Source organism: Mustela putorius, unplaced genomic scaffold (assembly GCF_011764305.1).
Source record: "Mustela putorius furo isolate JIRA1106 unplaced genomic scaffold, ASM1176430v1.1 tig00000174_pilon_pilon_pilon, whole genome shotgun sequence".
NCBI lineage: Eukaryota > Metazoa > Chordata > Mammalia > Carnivora > Mustelidae > Mustela > Mustela putorius.
The window spans coordinates 32,078,540-32,093,258 of NW_025421304.1; the positions used below are offsets into that span (position 1 = coordinate 32,078,540).

General features: G+C 56.7%; 1 protein-coding gene across 2 annotated transcripts; it reads right to left on the bottom strand.

Moving 5' to 3' along the window:
- Window positions 1-2,082: 2,082 nt before the first annotated feature.
- On the bottom strand, window positions 2,083-13,232 carry LOC101672424 (C-type lectin domain family 18 member A). 2 transcript variants are annotated; one of them, XM_004754010.3, is made up of 12 exons: window positions 12,837-13,232; window positions 12,255-12,346; window positions 10,118-10,357; window positions 6,406-6,503; window positions 5,856-5,977; window positions 5,564-5,671; window positions 4,868-4,960; window positions 4,396-4,502; window positions 3,660-3,673; window positions 3,261-3,357; window positions 2,974-3,065; window positions 2,083-2,491 (listed from the first exon to the last, which is right to left on the bottom strand). In XM_004754010.3, exons 1-12 carry the CDS (start codon window positions 12,973-12,975, stop codon window positions 2,488-2,490), a joined length of 1,206 nt encoding a protein of 401 aa, XP_004754067.1. In that variant the 5' UTR covers window positions 12,976-13,232; the 3' UTR covers window positions 2,083-2,487. The 2 variants fall into 2 exon arrangements, with proteins under 2 accessions (XP_004754067.1, XP_004754066.1); XM_004754009.3 differs by having other exon boundaries at window positions 3,660-3,789; window positions 12,837-13,229.
- Window positions 13,233-14,719: the final 1,487 nt, after the last annotated feature.

Here is a 14,719-nt window from a genome sequence, read left to right on the forward strand (position 1 = left end):
GGAGATCTTGCGGGGGGAAAAAAAAAAAAAAAAGGCCCCCAGCCCTGGCCTCACCCTCACCATTCTGTCTGTTGGGGGCAGCTGAGAATTTGCTTTTTCCACCAAGTTCACTGGTGACGCCGGTGCTGCTGAGCTGCGGACTGATACGGACAATCGCTCCATTCTCCACCTCGCCTCCGGATGAGGAAGCTGGGCTCGACTTCTCAGGTAGGACCCGGTCACCACCACCTGCACTCACAAACCCCGCGGTGGCACAGGGAAACGCATGGGTGAGGGAAAGGGCGGGCCGCCAGGGGAGGCTGCTTCTGGGTGGGAAGCTGGTGCCCCGGCTCTGGAGGGCCAGGCTGGGGTTGCCACAGACGTGTTGCCAGGGTCTGGCAGCAGTGGTGTAAGTGTCTACCTGGCCTGACTTTGCAGCAGAATTTGGGGCCTGGGTCTCTGGCTCTCTCCAGGATTCTGGGACCAGGCCTTTTCTTAAAATTAAAGTGAAATTCATATAACATGAAGGTAACCGATTTGGGGCATCAAGTCCAATCACCATGTCGTGAGACCACCACTGCTAAGTTCCAAAACATTTTGTTTCCAAAATAAAACCCAGACCCATGGAGCAGTTACTCCCCCATTCTCCTGTCGCCCCTGGCACCCCCCAGTATGTGCTTTGTTTCTGTGGGTTTATTCATTCTGAGTATTTCTTCTGAATGGAGTCGTATGGTATGTGAACCCCTGTGACTAGCGTCTTTCACTTAAAATAGGATTTTCAAGCTTCATCTGCCTTGTAGCCTGTATCTGTTCTTCATTCTTTTTAATGGCTGAATCACGTTCTGCAGCATATTTGACTGGTTTCCGCCGTTTTGCTGTTGGCAGTGATGCTGCTGTGAACTTTGTGTAGAAGGATTTGAGTACTTGTTCGTGGTGCTCGTGGGTACAGACCTAGGAGAAGAATTGCTGGGTCAAATAGTAGCTTCTCTGAACTTTTCGAGGATTCACCAAACTGTTTTCCAGAGTGGCTGCCCATTTCCTGCTCCCCCCAGCAGCCTGTAAGGGCTCCAACTGGTCCAAGGCCTCATCCACATTGTATTGTCTGTTTCTTTGGTAACAGCTGCCCTAATGGGAGCTAGATGTGGATTTCCTAATGAGTAGGGATGCTGTGCTTGCTGGCCATTTGGATAGCTTCTTTGGAGAGCAGTGGATTCACATTCTTTGTTCATTTTTAAGTCATGTCTTTTTGATTAATTCCTTTTCTGCTATGATGAGTCAAAGCTGAGTTTCTATGTTTCTCCTGGTTGCAATCACAGTAAAAATTGTGGCTGCTATGCATGTCCCGGTTCCATGGTCCCGGACCACACTCCCACCTCCAACCAGCAAAGCGACTCCACAGTGTGCAGACGGGGCTGGCGGTGCTTTCCAGACCCTAATGACAGCCCCTCCCAGCCTTCACCTGCCCACATGGCCTCTCTCACCACTGTAGGGAGCGGAGGGAGAAGGGGCCATGACACACCCCCGCTCAGATAATCACAAAGGACACAGGAGGGACATGCAGGAGCAGGCGTGGGGACCCTAGGGGAGGGTGTGAGCAGGAGCACGGAGACAGCCAGTGGTGAGAGGAGCTGGAGCAGGAAGTCAGGAGTACAAACAGAGCTTCTCAATCTGCATCCCTCAGGGGCTAAGACCAGGAAACTTCCAGAAGGTGGTCTGGGTCATGCGGGTGCACAGGGAAGGGACTAGGGCAGGTAGCGGGCAGCCAGCAGTGAGGCCTCTCAGGCACCCTCTGGTCTTCCTGAGATCATCCTGGGTCAGCCGAATTCGCCTTCATAACAAGCGGTCACAGAGGTGCTTGGGTGCCTCAGTGGGTTAAAGTCTCTGCCTTCGTCTCAGGTCATGGTCCCAGGGTCTTGGGATCGAGCCCCACATCAGAACATCGGGCTCTCTGCTCAATGGGGAGCCTGCTTCCTCCTCTCTCTCTGCCTATCTCTTCTGCCTACTTGTGATCTCTGTCCGTCAATAAATAAATAATTAATCTAAAAAAACAAAAACAAAACAAAACAAAACAAAACAAAAAAACCAAGCAGTCACAAGTACAGCTGATTCATAACTTAGTTTAATCCTTTGTAGGGAGCACCCTGGGCAGTGAGGAGCCTCCATCTGCCCCAGAGGGTCTGGCGACCATGGAGGAGGGTGGTCTCTTCTGGCTGCTGGCCCTGCCTCATGTTTGGGTGTCTGACCCCCACCTTCCCGATCCACAGCAGGCTGAGGGGCCCCAGCTCCCCTCCCCATGGTGCAGACTCCCTCTGGGGGCTGACTTGTACCCCCTTTCCCCACTTCCTGCAGGGCCTCTCTGAGACCTCTGGATACTGGCTTGCAGTCCTGGGCTGGCCCCGGTTCCAGACAGGTGGGCAGCGGGGTGAGCGCGGCTGCATATCTGGGAGCTGGCAGGGGAGAGGCACGGCCGAGTCTCAGGGCCCCAGGTCCCACCGGGAAATGTGCTCCTCAGCTGGAAAGGAAGCCGGACAGAGCAAGGGTCACTGGCAGCCCAGGTGGTCCTAGGATGGGGACCTTTTGGCAGTTGGTCCTGAAATATGCTCCCAGTTGGAGTTCCAGACCTTTCTAGCGGGAGCTGCTGGGGGTCGGTGCTGGGCCACCTCTGTTCCCTGCTGTAGTTTACTGGGCTCTAGGGAATCAGGGAACACGGGTGAACCCAGCAGGTCCCTAAGTAGCAGCTTTGGTAACAGGAGGAAAGCGACCCTGGAGAAATCCCTGGCCAGGCTGTCATTCCCGTCCTGTTGCCTTGTGGACATGAGGCTGGGCTTCTCTCTCCTCCCTTGTACTCGGGGGCCTGCAGGTCCCACGGAACTCGGACCAGGACATCCCTGGGCCCTGCATGCTTAGGTGCTTTCTGGGACTGTGACCTGGACATCCTAGCGCCTGGAGCAGGCCAGTAGGGACCAGAAGAGGGAGCTGTGAGGGGGCCCTCACCAAACTGGCAGATGTAACGGTTTCGGGTTTTGCAGCGCTGGTCGTTCCAGTTGAAGGCGGCGGACGCCTGTAGTTCCACACAGTTGCCGAACCTGCCAGGCCAGGACGCTGGGGGCTCAATGCCGGGGAAGGGAAGCAGGAGTCCGGGAGAGGCTTCCATCTTCCCCTCCAGCAGGCCCCTGTGTCTAATGGCCTGGCCCACAGATGGGGCTTCTGGAAGCCAGACCCACCCCCCATATGAAGGCTCAATAAGCTGGCCCAAGGGAGGGAAGGCACCCCAGACTCACCCCTGGTTGTCGGGCTGCCCAAAGGCGAAACTCGTAAAGGACTGGTGCTCCCCCGTGGTCCAGCGGAAGGAGTCCTTGGTGGTCTTGTAGGTGAGCCCTGGGCCGCGGCAGGTGAGTTAGCCCACCACCCCGGGCCCCCACCCAGAGCCCAGGCTCCCTGAGAGGAGCCCCCTGAGCTCAGAGCCTGTTGCCTAATCCCTTTTCTGCTGCCATCGAGACCTTAGCCCCCTTCCTAGCTCTTCCAGCCCCCCCGAGGCTCTCGCTCTCCCTCCCTTCTGTGCTCTCCCCAGGGAAGGAGGTTGCCTGCCCCATCCTGGGTCCCTAGCTCTCACCACACCCTTCCTGTCTGCTGGTGGGTTTTCACAGCTCAGATTCCTGCACCCCCAACCAGGCACTCACCGATCCAGAAGTTTCTGGTTTCAAAGTCACTGTCGGTCACCTCATTGGTGGTCTCCAGGCGGCCCAGGTAGAAGGCGAGGATGTCCTGCACTTTCTGGCTCTCGATCTGGGCCAGCATCCCGCCCTTTCCCTGTAACCCCCATTCCAGCTCACCCTGGCAGGGCCCCAGAGCTCAGACCAGCCCTTCCTGCCCACCCCGCCACAGCCAGGGACGTCTCTTCCTCTGCCTCCTCCTTCTAGAGTGGGGGTCCCCCTTCCTTGCCCCTGCCTGCCTCTCCTCTCTCTGGGCATGGGGGGTGGGGGGCCAAGACTGACTGGGCCCTGCCCTTGGGAAGCTTTTGTTTCACGTGTTCAGTGTCCTGAACACATGTGAATCGGTTGCCAACATGAACACCTCGAGAGATGGCAATGAAAATCTGAATTTCTGATTCTCTTGAAAAATCCCAAGTTCTGGCCTTTCTGCAGAAAGGGGGCAGCCCGCTGCTAGAGCTGAATCAGGGTGGCTCCTTAGAGGGGGGTGGGTGGGGGCTCACCTCTTCCCCCCACCCCAAGTCCCTCAGCTCATTCAGTGACCTCCTGGCTTCCATGGACCTCTGAGTTTGGGGCCCCTGCTTTATCCTAATGACCAGAGTCAGGTCAGGAGAAATTGAAGGAACCATCTCTTCATCCAAGGTCCTTCCAAGGACCCTCGCTTGAGATCCTGGGGTTCCCTGGGAAGGCTGGGGTTCACTGTCACCTGGCATTTCATCTTGGCTCCGTAGTAGGTGTCTGCCTCCGAAGACACCAGGAAGCAGTCTCCGTCGATCCTCAGGTCACAAGTGTGGAAGGGAAAGTGCACCTTGGCTGGGGACAGGGGGGCCCGACTGTGCGCGTGGGGACCTCAGACGCATTACACCTTCCTCCCTGCCAGGGAGCTAAGCTCAAGAAGCCCCTTCCTGGGCGCCTGGGTAGCTCAGTGAGTTAAGAAGCCCCTTCCTCTGGCCACTGTCTCCAAGCTGGGGCGGGGGGTGGGGGAGTCAGCGGCGTGCTGGGCAATGTGTGACATCCAGCTTGCTCTCTCTTCCAAAAAAAGAACGATCTGTAGCATTTGCCAGATTCTGTGGAATGCCACCGACGTGATGTGATTGCATGGGGGGTCGGGAGATGTGCCCAGTGAGGGGCTCCTGAAGGTGGCCTGGCTCATCGGGGGACCTCGGGGCAGGACTCACTGGCACACTGGGCTCCCCCGTAGCCGACGTCACAGACGCAGGAACACTCCTCTTCCCGGAACCGGCCGTGAACACACTGTACGCTGCAGCGCACTGCCGGGGGGCGGGGGGAGGGAGAGCGGAGCTCAGCCCGCAGCCCCCGGACCCCGTGCTGCCCCTCATGGGCCTCGCAGTGTGGGCAACAGTCAACCGTGACAGGAAAGACCCTCGAGGATGGGACCCCATCAGGGCTTCCCGCTGCAGCTACGCTTGGTATCTGGATCTCCGTCGTAGAGAGCAGCAAATTAGGGTTCAGGGGTGACCTGCCTACAGTCACAGAGCTGGGAGGGAGACAGTGGGATCAGAGTCTACTTCCAGATCCTGATCGGGTCCTCTTCCCACCCTCTCAGGACCTAAGGGCCAAGTCCGATTCCGCCTTGAATCCCCTACACGGCTCAGGCTCCGGCAGGGGCTCAGGCTGTTGGTCGAATGACTACACGGTGTTCAGATCAGCAAGTGCCCGGTCAGCAGCCGCACACTGCCTCAGGGCTCTCTCCAGACCCTTGCAGTGGGTGCCCCCACGGCCCCTGGACACACCGCACAGGGGCACGTGGCCCTCCTCACCCCCCACGGCTGCCTGCCTGCCTCGGCCCTGGCCCAGGCTTCACTCACCGGGTCCCCGGGTGGCTGTGACCTGGAGCTCTAGGTGCCCCTCACCTTGGCAGTATCTGCCCGTGTAGCCAGGGGGACAGTGGCAGTGGCAGGTGCTGACGTTGAGACGTCCATGGTTCCGGCAGCTCATGCGACATGGGTTCCTGGGGACCTCTGGTCAGATGAGGATGAACTCTGAGAGGGCGCCTCCTTCCGGCAGGCCAGGGGGCTGCTTCCCAGGGTGCCAAGGGCCGGAGCCTCGAGGACAGTCCCACCAGATGTTGCCACAAAGGTCACCACACGGGAGTTCTCTTGTACCCGCTGCCCCAGCAGGAGGCAGGCAGGGTCGGGCACTTACCACAGAGCCCTCCTGCGTGGTCCCAGGCTTTGAAGCAGCCCGAGACGCTGGCCGTGCAGAGCGAACACCAGGAGCCCTTCTTATAGGGGACGATGGTCTTCCCATTTACCTCCCAGTTGCCCCTGTGAGAGCGAGCACCAGAGGGCTGCAAGGGCCTGGCCTTGGGCAAGGCAGGCGTGGGCCCTGCCCCACGGCCCCTGCAGCTCCTTCTGGCCCAACCCCGGGAGTCAGGGAGCTGGAGGAGACACGAGATGTCCTAGGAAAGGAAAGACGGCCTCCAGACTAACACGAACACTCCATTCTTCCGTGGCCAAAGCAGAATAGTGCTGCCAAGGAGGGGCGTCTGAGGAGAAGCCACATTCTGCTTGGCTGCCCACTTCCGCACCCACTGCCTTTCCTCCTCCCCTCTCCCCGAGAGGGTGTGGACCCAGGGGTAAAGGCCTTTGAGTGGGGGGCTGAGGGTTCTCCCTTGGGTGAAGGTAGGCGCCCCTCCCCACCCCGCCCGAGCCCAGCGGGGGATGGCAGGGCAGCCTCTGTGATGGGACCTTACCCGGGAGAGTAGGCACAGACGAAGGCTTCCATCTCGGCCTGGGCCCCAGAGCACCGATGCCGCCCACAGCCCAGCTGGCTCGAGGTGGCCCACACGAGCTGCCGGAGACACGGCGGCTCAGGAACCCTATCACAAGCCACCCCGACTCCCAATCTGGGGCCGGCAACACTGATGATGCTTGCCCCGGGGGAGGCAGACACAGTCTCTGCCCCCAGTGAGGCAGACAGACAGACCTCGGGGCCTCAGGAGCTGTAGCTGTGCTGGGAAGAGCTGTGGGGACAGGTGGGCACAGCCTAGGAAGGCTTTCTGGGTGAGGGGTGTGGAGAGGTTTGGATGGGCAGATACCTGAAGAAAGGAGAGAATCTTGGAGGGAGGGGTAGTGGTGAAAGAAAGTCTTGGACCTCAAAGTCTTTGTGACAGACCGCACACGTGGCTACAACCCTTCCCTCCTCCCCGTGGGCCCCTCTTAAACGTGCCTTTGCAGTTCTTTGCAATGAGAGGAGGACTCTCTTTTCTAGCCTGGCCCCCAGCTGGGCCTGTGGCTTGTGTTGGCCAACAGAATGCAGCAGAAGTGATACTGAGCTGAGGGGGTGCTGGGTGGCTCCATTGGTTAAATGTCCGACTCTTGGTTTAGGTTAAGGTCATGATCTCACGGTTGTGAGTTCGAGCCCTGTGTCAAGCTCAGGGTTCAGTGCACTTTGCCTGGGATTCTGTTTCTTCCTCTGCCCTACCTGCCCCCAGCTCCCATGTGTTTACTCTCTAAAATAAATAAATAAAATAACGTCTTAAAAAAAATGATATTGAGCTGGTTTTGAACCTAGGGCTGGAGACCCCCACAGGCCCAAGGGAACCTGGTGAGGCTCCTCTAAACGGTCAGCTCCCAGCCCAGGCAGCAGCTGACTGCACTTGTATTTGGGCCCAGCAAAGACCAGAAGAACCTCCACACAGGGCCCAGCCCAAGGATGCTAAACTTTGGGGTAGTGTGTTAGCAACAAAAGCTAACAGGTACAGGTCTCTGATAATATTCAGCACTTGGATTGAAAATCTTAAAATCTGTGGCAGCTTGGAAACAGCACAGTCAATACAGGGGACGAGTTAGCAAACTCCTGTAGCACAGCCATGAAGTAGGGAGACACGGACACATGTGTCCAATAATTAGAGAAAATACATTCTTTTTAGGAATGCACAAAACATTTGCAAACACTGACCCTTCACTTAACCACAAAGCAAGGCTCGACAAAAACCAAAGGAATAATATTCCATGGGCTGCATTCTATAAATTCAATGCAATACAATCTCCAAGTAAGTAACTTAGAAGTAAGGAATGATTGGGGCGCCTGGGTGGCTCAGTCCGTTAAGTGTCTGCCTTCAGCTCAGGTCATGATCCCACGGTCCTGGGATCAAATATAAAAAAATAATAGAGTAAACTGAATAAAGTAAAAGAAAGTGAATAATAGGGGCACCCCATTAAAATATATAAACTTAAAAAAATAAGTAAATAGTAAAAATAAGAGCAGAAATTAAAAAAAAAAAAAAAGAAAAAGGATAAAACAAAAGCTTCCTTGTTAAAATAGACACATCTCTGGGAAGACTGGTAAAGAATGAAAGAGAGAAGGTGCACATAAACAAAGCTGAAAAGTTTAAAAGGATCTAGCAACAGACACAGGAAATTTTTTAAAAATTTATTTGTCAGAGGGGCACCTGGGTGGCTCAGTGGGTTAAGCCGCTGCCTTCAGCTCAGGTCATGATCTCAGGGTCCTGGGATTGAGTCCTGCATCAGGCTCTCTGCTCAGCAGGGAGCCTGCTTCCTCCTCCTCTCTCTCTCTCTCTGCCTGTCTCTCTGCCTACTTGTGATCTCTCTCTGTCAAATAAATAAATAAAAAATCTTTTTAAAAAAATTTATTTGTCAGAGAGAGAGCAAGAGAGCCAGCAAGGGGAGAGCCAGGAACAGGGAAAAGCAGGTTCCCTGCTGAGCAGAGAGCCCGATGTGGGACTCTATCCCAGAGCGACTTGAGCCAAAGGCAGATAGATGTTTAACCAACTGAGCCACTCAGGGGTCCCAGGAAAATTTTAAATCCCTGTTTAATCCTAGGTTGGTTTTTTTTTTTTTTTAAGATTTTATTTATTTTTTTATTTGAAAGAGTGAGAGAGGGAGAGCAGGCTGAAGGGCAGAGGGAGAGGGAGAATCCCATGCTGAGCTCAGAACTCAACGCAGGGCTCGATCTCACAACCCCGAGATCATGACCTGAGCCAAAACCAAGAATCGGATGCTTTACGGATGTTCTGCTCTTATTTTTATTATTTACTTTCTGTTTTTATTTTTTGTTGTTGTTGTTTTTTAAATTTTGTTTTTCTTTTTTTTTTTTAATTTTTTTAAAAGATTTTATTCATTTATTGGACAGAGAGAGAGAGATCACAAGTAGGCAGAGAGGCATGCAGAGAGAAAGGAAGGGAAGCAGGCTCCCTGCTGAGCAGAGAGCCCAATGCGGGGCTCGATCCCAGCACCCTGGGATCATGACCCGAGCCGAAGGCAGAGGCTTTAACCCACTGAGCCACCCAGGCACCCCTAAATTTTGTTTTTCTTAATAATCTCTCTACCCAATGTGGGGCTCGAACTCATGACCGTGAGATCAAAAGCCACATGCTCCACAGACTGAGTTACTTTCTCCTACTTTATTCAGCTTACTGTATTTTTTTTATATTCTTTTTAAAAAAGATTTATTTATTTATTTATTTGACACAGAGAGAGAGAGACAGCAAGAGAGGGAACACAAGCAAGGGGAGTGGGAGAGGGAGAAGTAGGCTTCCCACTGACCAGGGAGCCTGATGCGGGGCTCGATCCCAGGACCTTGAGATCATGACCTGAGCCAAAATTAAGAGTCAGATGCCTAACCAACTGAGCCACCCAGGCACCCCCACTCTGTTTAATCCTAGCCTTAACTCTCTCTTCAGTACTGAACAATTCCTCCCAATCAATTGGGAAACATAAAATGGACAGTTTCTTAGAAAACAGAACTTGGCAAAAACAATCTCAACGCGAAGTAGACCATTTCCCAAAGTTGAATCAGCAGCTAAAAACCCACGCCTGCATAGCGTTTGAGAGAATCAGGAGCCAAGCACAGGCAACACAGTTTTGAACAATAATAGTAATATGGGGAATTTTCATTTCAAAAGTTTCTATAACCCTGTAATAATTAAAATACGATTTGTGCAGGGCTTAAAAATTTTAAAAAGCAGCAGAATAGAATCAAGAACTCAGCAACAGATCCGCGGGCAGACATGAGCTTGGTGGGTGACAGGTGGATTGTGAGTCCGTGGGGGAAGGGTTGAATATTCAATGGAAGGTGCCCATTTGTGGAGAGAAATGGGCGCAAGCAGGGGAGCAGAGCGGGAGACGGAAGCAGACTCCCCCTGAGCAGGGAACCCGATGCGGGGCTCCATCCTGGGACTCCGGGATCATGACCTGAGCCGAAGGCTCAACCAACTGAGCCACCAGGTGCCCCTAGTTGTTTTTTCTTAAGAGATGAGAACACATATAGTTAAACATTGTCTAAGTGGAGCTCATGGGTAAAAGGGAGTCCATTACTAGATTTACGTTTGAAATCGTTCATGCTTAGAGCAGAGAAAAGGAAAACTAAAAAGTGCGTAAGAGCAGCCACAGGTGGCCCTTCTGAGCTGACCCCGGGGGCCGGGGCCGGTGCCACAGCCTCACCTGAGTGTAGTGGGTGCAGGTGGCGTTGTGGGCACACTCGGCGGCCGCGTGGCTGTACCAGCGCCGCTCTGCGAACCACAGGTCCACCACGCTGACGAAGGACGCCGAGCCTGCCGGCAGCAGCTGCACATTCCAGCCCACTTGCGGGGGGGCTCGAGGTGCTGACGCGGGGCTCAGGACTGGGGCACCGCACAGGGCCGCCCTGGCCTGAGCCCATTGGGCCAGGCTCTCGCTCCAGTCCTGGGGGCGGCACAAAAAGAGATGTCAGCAGCGACCCTTTAGGCCTTAGGGAACCCACTTCCCCCACCGCCCCCGCCCCGGGGTGGGGGTCATGCTGAGAGCACTGGATGGGGAGTCCTGTTTCACCCACTTCACCCTGGGGCCGGAGAAGGCCAGACCAGGCCTGCGAGTTGCTCTTGGAGATGCGGTGGTGAGAGCACCAGCGAGGTCTGGACGCCTACCCCGGAGCCTGGCTCTACCCGGGCCTGAGAACCTCCCTCCTCCTGACTCCCGCCTGAGGCGCCGCCCCAGAGGGGGATGCCCGTTCCTGAGGGAGCAGTGCCAGCTGGGGTGACAGGATGGGCTTCTGTGGTAGACTTTTCTGTCCAGTAATGTGAGCCCGGGCAGGGCCCCAGCCATTCAAAATGGTTTTTTGCTTGCCATTAGGTACAACGGGCCATAGCCATTGTCAGGGAGGCTCGGTTGCTCCCACCTGGCTTTTCTTTGATGAAAAAGGCCTCAGCGGCCAGGCTGCTTTGTCCCGTCCCCCCCCCCCCCCGCCCCACTCACCGGTGCCAACAGGGAAGCAGGACCAGAGAGGCTCCTGGCCTCAGGGCCCAGCCAGCGCTGTTCTCTGGAGTGGCCCTAATCTCTCCCATCCACACACCAGCAGACTCCCCCCTCATACCCCCACAGCTACCAAATCGTCCCCCCTCTCCTCTTAAATGAAGGGCTCAACAATCAAGAAGACTTGGGTCACCTCACCCCAGCTGTGTGGCCTCTAGCCCCTAATCTCCATGAGACTCCACATCCTCGTCTGTAAATTGGGACAGTAAGATACTCACAGAGGAGGATTATCATGGGGACTCAAAGGGTACTGGGGGAGAGTGCCTGACCCACGGTGGGCTGGACGGCTGTTAGGATTTTACCTCTGATGCAGACCGGAACCGGAGCAGTGGGGATTGCCTGGGGGGGCCCTTGGCTGCCCTGCACCACCCCAAGAGCTTTAGCCTCCCCTGGGTAAAAGCACTAGAGACCCGCACAGGTGAGGGAGGCTGAGTGGTGGGGCTCCATGCTCATCTTCTATGAAATGCTGATTCCTAAGACTTTGGCCAAAGGGGCATGGAAAGCGTCAACCGATGACCGGATGAGGGGGAGCACCTCCCTGCCAGGCACTTGAGCTGGGAGCACAGGGCGTGGGCAGTGGGAGCCAGGACCTGAGCTGAGGAGGGCCAGAGCTGCTGCAGAGCAGGGAAAGGGAGAGAAGTGACCCCCTCCCACTGGCCCGCCCCACCCCCACCTCCTGGGAAACTGACCCAGGAGCTCTCAAGGTCACCGCCCTGCTGAGCCAGCCTGGAGGAGTTTATGGGAGGCAGCCATGGGGAACCCTGCCCACCCCCACACAATCCCGCCCTCACCCCCCAGGGCCTGTTGGCATGTGCTGGGGCAGTGCTTCTGGGCCCTGGGATGACACCGCCAACCCTGCCGTCCTATGCCAGAGGAGCAGAGACCTTGGAGGGGCCCCTTCTAGTCATCCAGATAAACTGTGAAGAAGCACTGGGTCCTGGTCACATTCCAGGCCTTTCCCTCAAGCAGGACGCTTCTCCCTCCCAGTCTTCTGCCCCTCTGATCCTGCGGGGAGTCCTTTGTGGAGCGCCTCTTTCCTGCGGGGCTCCTGCCATGTCTTCTGGTTTCCAGGGCAACGGGTTGGGATGCGCAGAAAGGCCAAAGGACTGGCCCCTTTGGGAAGCAGGCCGCGGCAGAACCCTAGCATCCAGGAGCTGTCCCCTCGTGGGCAGGGAGACTGGCTGTCCCCTGCCCAGGCAGAAGGGCACCTGCCACAGGCCTGGCCTCCTGAGCCGTCTTCAGGATCGCCCCTCCAGCCACCGCCTCGGTGAGCCCGCCTTGGGGTACTCACCATTCTCTGCATGTTGGCCGCGGGGGGCTGCACCCGGCTACGCAGACGGTTGTGCATGGAGAGGAGCAGGAACGTCTCCTTACTGCTCAGGGCTGGGGTAGGAGACAAGGTCAGGTCCCCTGCACAGCGGGACCTGGTCTCCCCTGGGGTGACCCTGGCTGTGGCAAGCTGAGAGGGCTGCCCTGCCCTTAGGGAGCAAGAGCTGATGGGGCCAGGGGCACGGGGATGGTGGGGGATGGACGGCCTACAGGAGACCAGGAGCTGGGGGCCTGGGAGGGAGGCAGGTGTGCAGGGGCCCTTGAGCTGGGGGCTGGGCTGACTGGAGGGAGGTAGGGCCACGGGCTGGTGGGGAGCAGCCCTGGAGCCGCCAGCTTTGGGTTGCCATTCCTCCTTGACCCACACGGCTGGGTGCTCCCCAGGCCAGCCTCCGCCATCCAACTTGGGTCCCTGGACCACCTTCGGGCCAGGGGGGTTGCTATTAAACCCCACAGGTCTGCCCAGAGCTCAGGCCTTCCTGGCACCGCTCTGCGACACTCCTAGCTGCTTTCACTGGTTCCTCACCCCAGGGAGGGGGGCCCTTACCTCCAGGCATCGGAGCCTGTTCCTCCTGCAGTGGGAGTAACTTCGGCTCCGTCCAGGCCATGCCAAGGAGAGCCAGGAGCACGGGGAGGAGGCCGGGCCGGGGGCCCCCCAGCCGGGCGGAGGGCGCCGGCCCCAGCATGGGCCTGTTGGGCGCTCCGGCTCAGCCGTCCAGCTTGCTTCCCAAGCTAGACAGAACTACTCACAATCTCAAGGAGGCAGGCTGGACGGGCAGACAAAAGGGGGAGGCTGGTGTGAGTAATTGGTGTATCCAAAAGGCCTCCTGTCGACACTGGCATGAAGAGTCAGCCAGCTCCAATCCCAGGGCTCCCTCCCTCCTCCAGCCGAGGGCCTGGCCAGCGGCCCTGCCCACAACAGCCAGCCAGGCAGTGTGCACTGACCCTGTGCCCCTGCTAATCATTGCAGGATTATTGGAGCCCTCGGGGAGCCCCTGGAGACCCCGCTGATTGGCCCGCAGACATTCCAGGGCGGGGGATTAGCAAATGATGGCCGGCCCGGCTGGGACAGTGTCCTCTGGGCCCACCGGCAGCCTCTAGTCCCAGTTCCAGGCCCAGGGCAGGCAGGCAGGAACTGGGCGAGACCCCAGGGGAATTCTTCCCTTTCTTGGGAAGTTCATCCCAACCCCCAGCCATGAATTAAACATGATGGACGTAACCACAGACCAGGCAGCTACCACCGCTGGGTGGGGGCACTGGGAGGTTGGGTTTGTAGGGGAATGGGTTAGGGCTGCACCTGTAGGAGGGTAAGAGTGCCTTAGGACTCTGGGCAGTGTCTGTCTGGGCAGTGTTGGGGGCTGGGCCCCAGCCCCAACGGCCCTTTGGTCCCCAGCATTCTGCAGGCCGGGAGAGGGCCCCCTCGAGCAGAGGAGAGCACATGATGCCCTTAGCTGACTGGAGTCCTGCAGGGAACAAGTGGGACTCTAGATGATCAGGCAGTGTGGCAGGCAGACGGCAAACCGCCATGATGCTTTGGGGCTTGGCTGAGGCCTCCATGCAGATCTGCACCGAGGCCCACAATTCTTAGAAAAGACAAGGCTATCCCGCAGGCCGTGGCCAAATGCCCACACTCCACCTCCAGGCTGACCAAAGGTTAATCACCCACTGCAAAGGACTGCCTTGGAAGCCAACTACTTCCTCCTTCTGGAGTTTGTGTGACCCTTGACCTTTAGGCGGACACCCTCTCAGAGCCAGGTGTCACCTACCTGGGAAATTCCAGAGATGCATTGAGATGCAACAATATCCATGAAAGTGGATATTGTTGTGGGTATGGGGGGAGGGGATGAAAGCAGGGCCAGGCACAAGGACCCCTAAGCCGGCCTGGGGTTGTGCGTCCCCCCCTGACACAATACCTGGGGCTTCGGGAGTTTCTCCCTCCAGTGGGGGTGGCCACACGATTTCAGATTCATCCTGCCCGGGGCCTAGCAATGCTTAATAATAGTGACCTTTCCTCCAGAGCTCACAAAGCACAGTGACACGTGTGGCTTCACTGAATTGTCACAAAACTAGGGCATGGCAGATGCGGTGCCCATCTTGTAGATGATGAACCTGGGCTCACCGGGCGGGCACAGGGTGTGTCCCAACTGACCCAGGCTTTCTGTCTTCACATTCCTAGACCCCCAGTGCAAATCGGCTTTCATTTACATTGTGGCCCTCCAAGTTCAAGTCCCACCGCCCTGCTCCATGCCGATGCCGGGGAACAAAGCCCTATTCTTGCTCCCAGGCTGCAAAGGAAAATGTGGCTTTTCTCTTGAGTAGCACCATACCAGGTCATTGGGGCAGCTAGGGAAATAGATTTTGACCCGAGGTGGTGGCTTTTGAGGGGTCTTGGCTCACTGCGAATGGAGGTCAGGGTGAGGCCAGCCTCAG

Coding starts and splice junctions, on each gene's coding strand:
- LOC101672424 (XM_004754009.3), bottom strand. CDS start 12,975: ATGCTGGGGCCGGCGCCCTCCGCCCGGCTGGGGGGCCCCCGGCCCGGC. Junction 5,978..6,405: donor GTCTGTGCCTACTCTCCCGG/GTAAGGTCCCAT, acceptor TCGCTCTCACAG/GGGCAACTGGGAGGTAAATG. Junction 4,961..5,563: donor CACGGGCAGATACTGCCAAG/GTGAGGGGCACC, acceptor GCCCCCCGGCAG/TGCGCTGCAGCGTACAGTGT.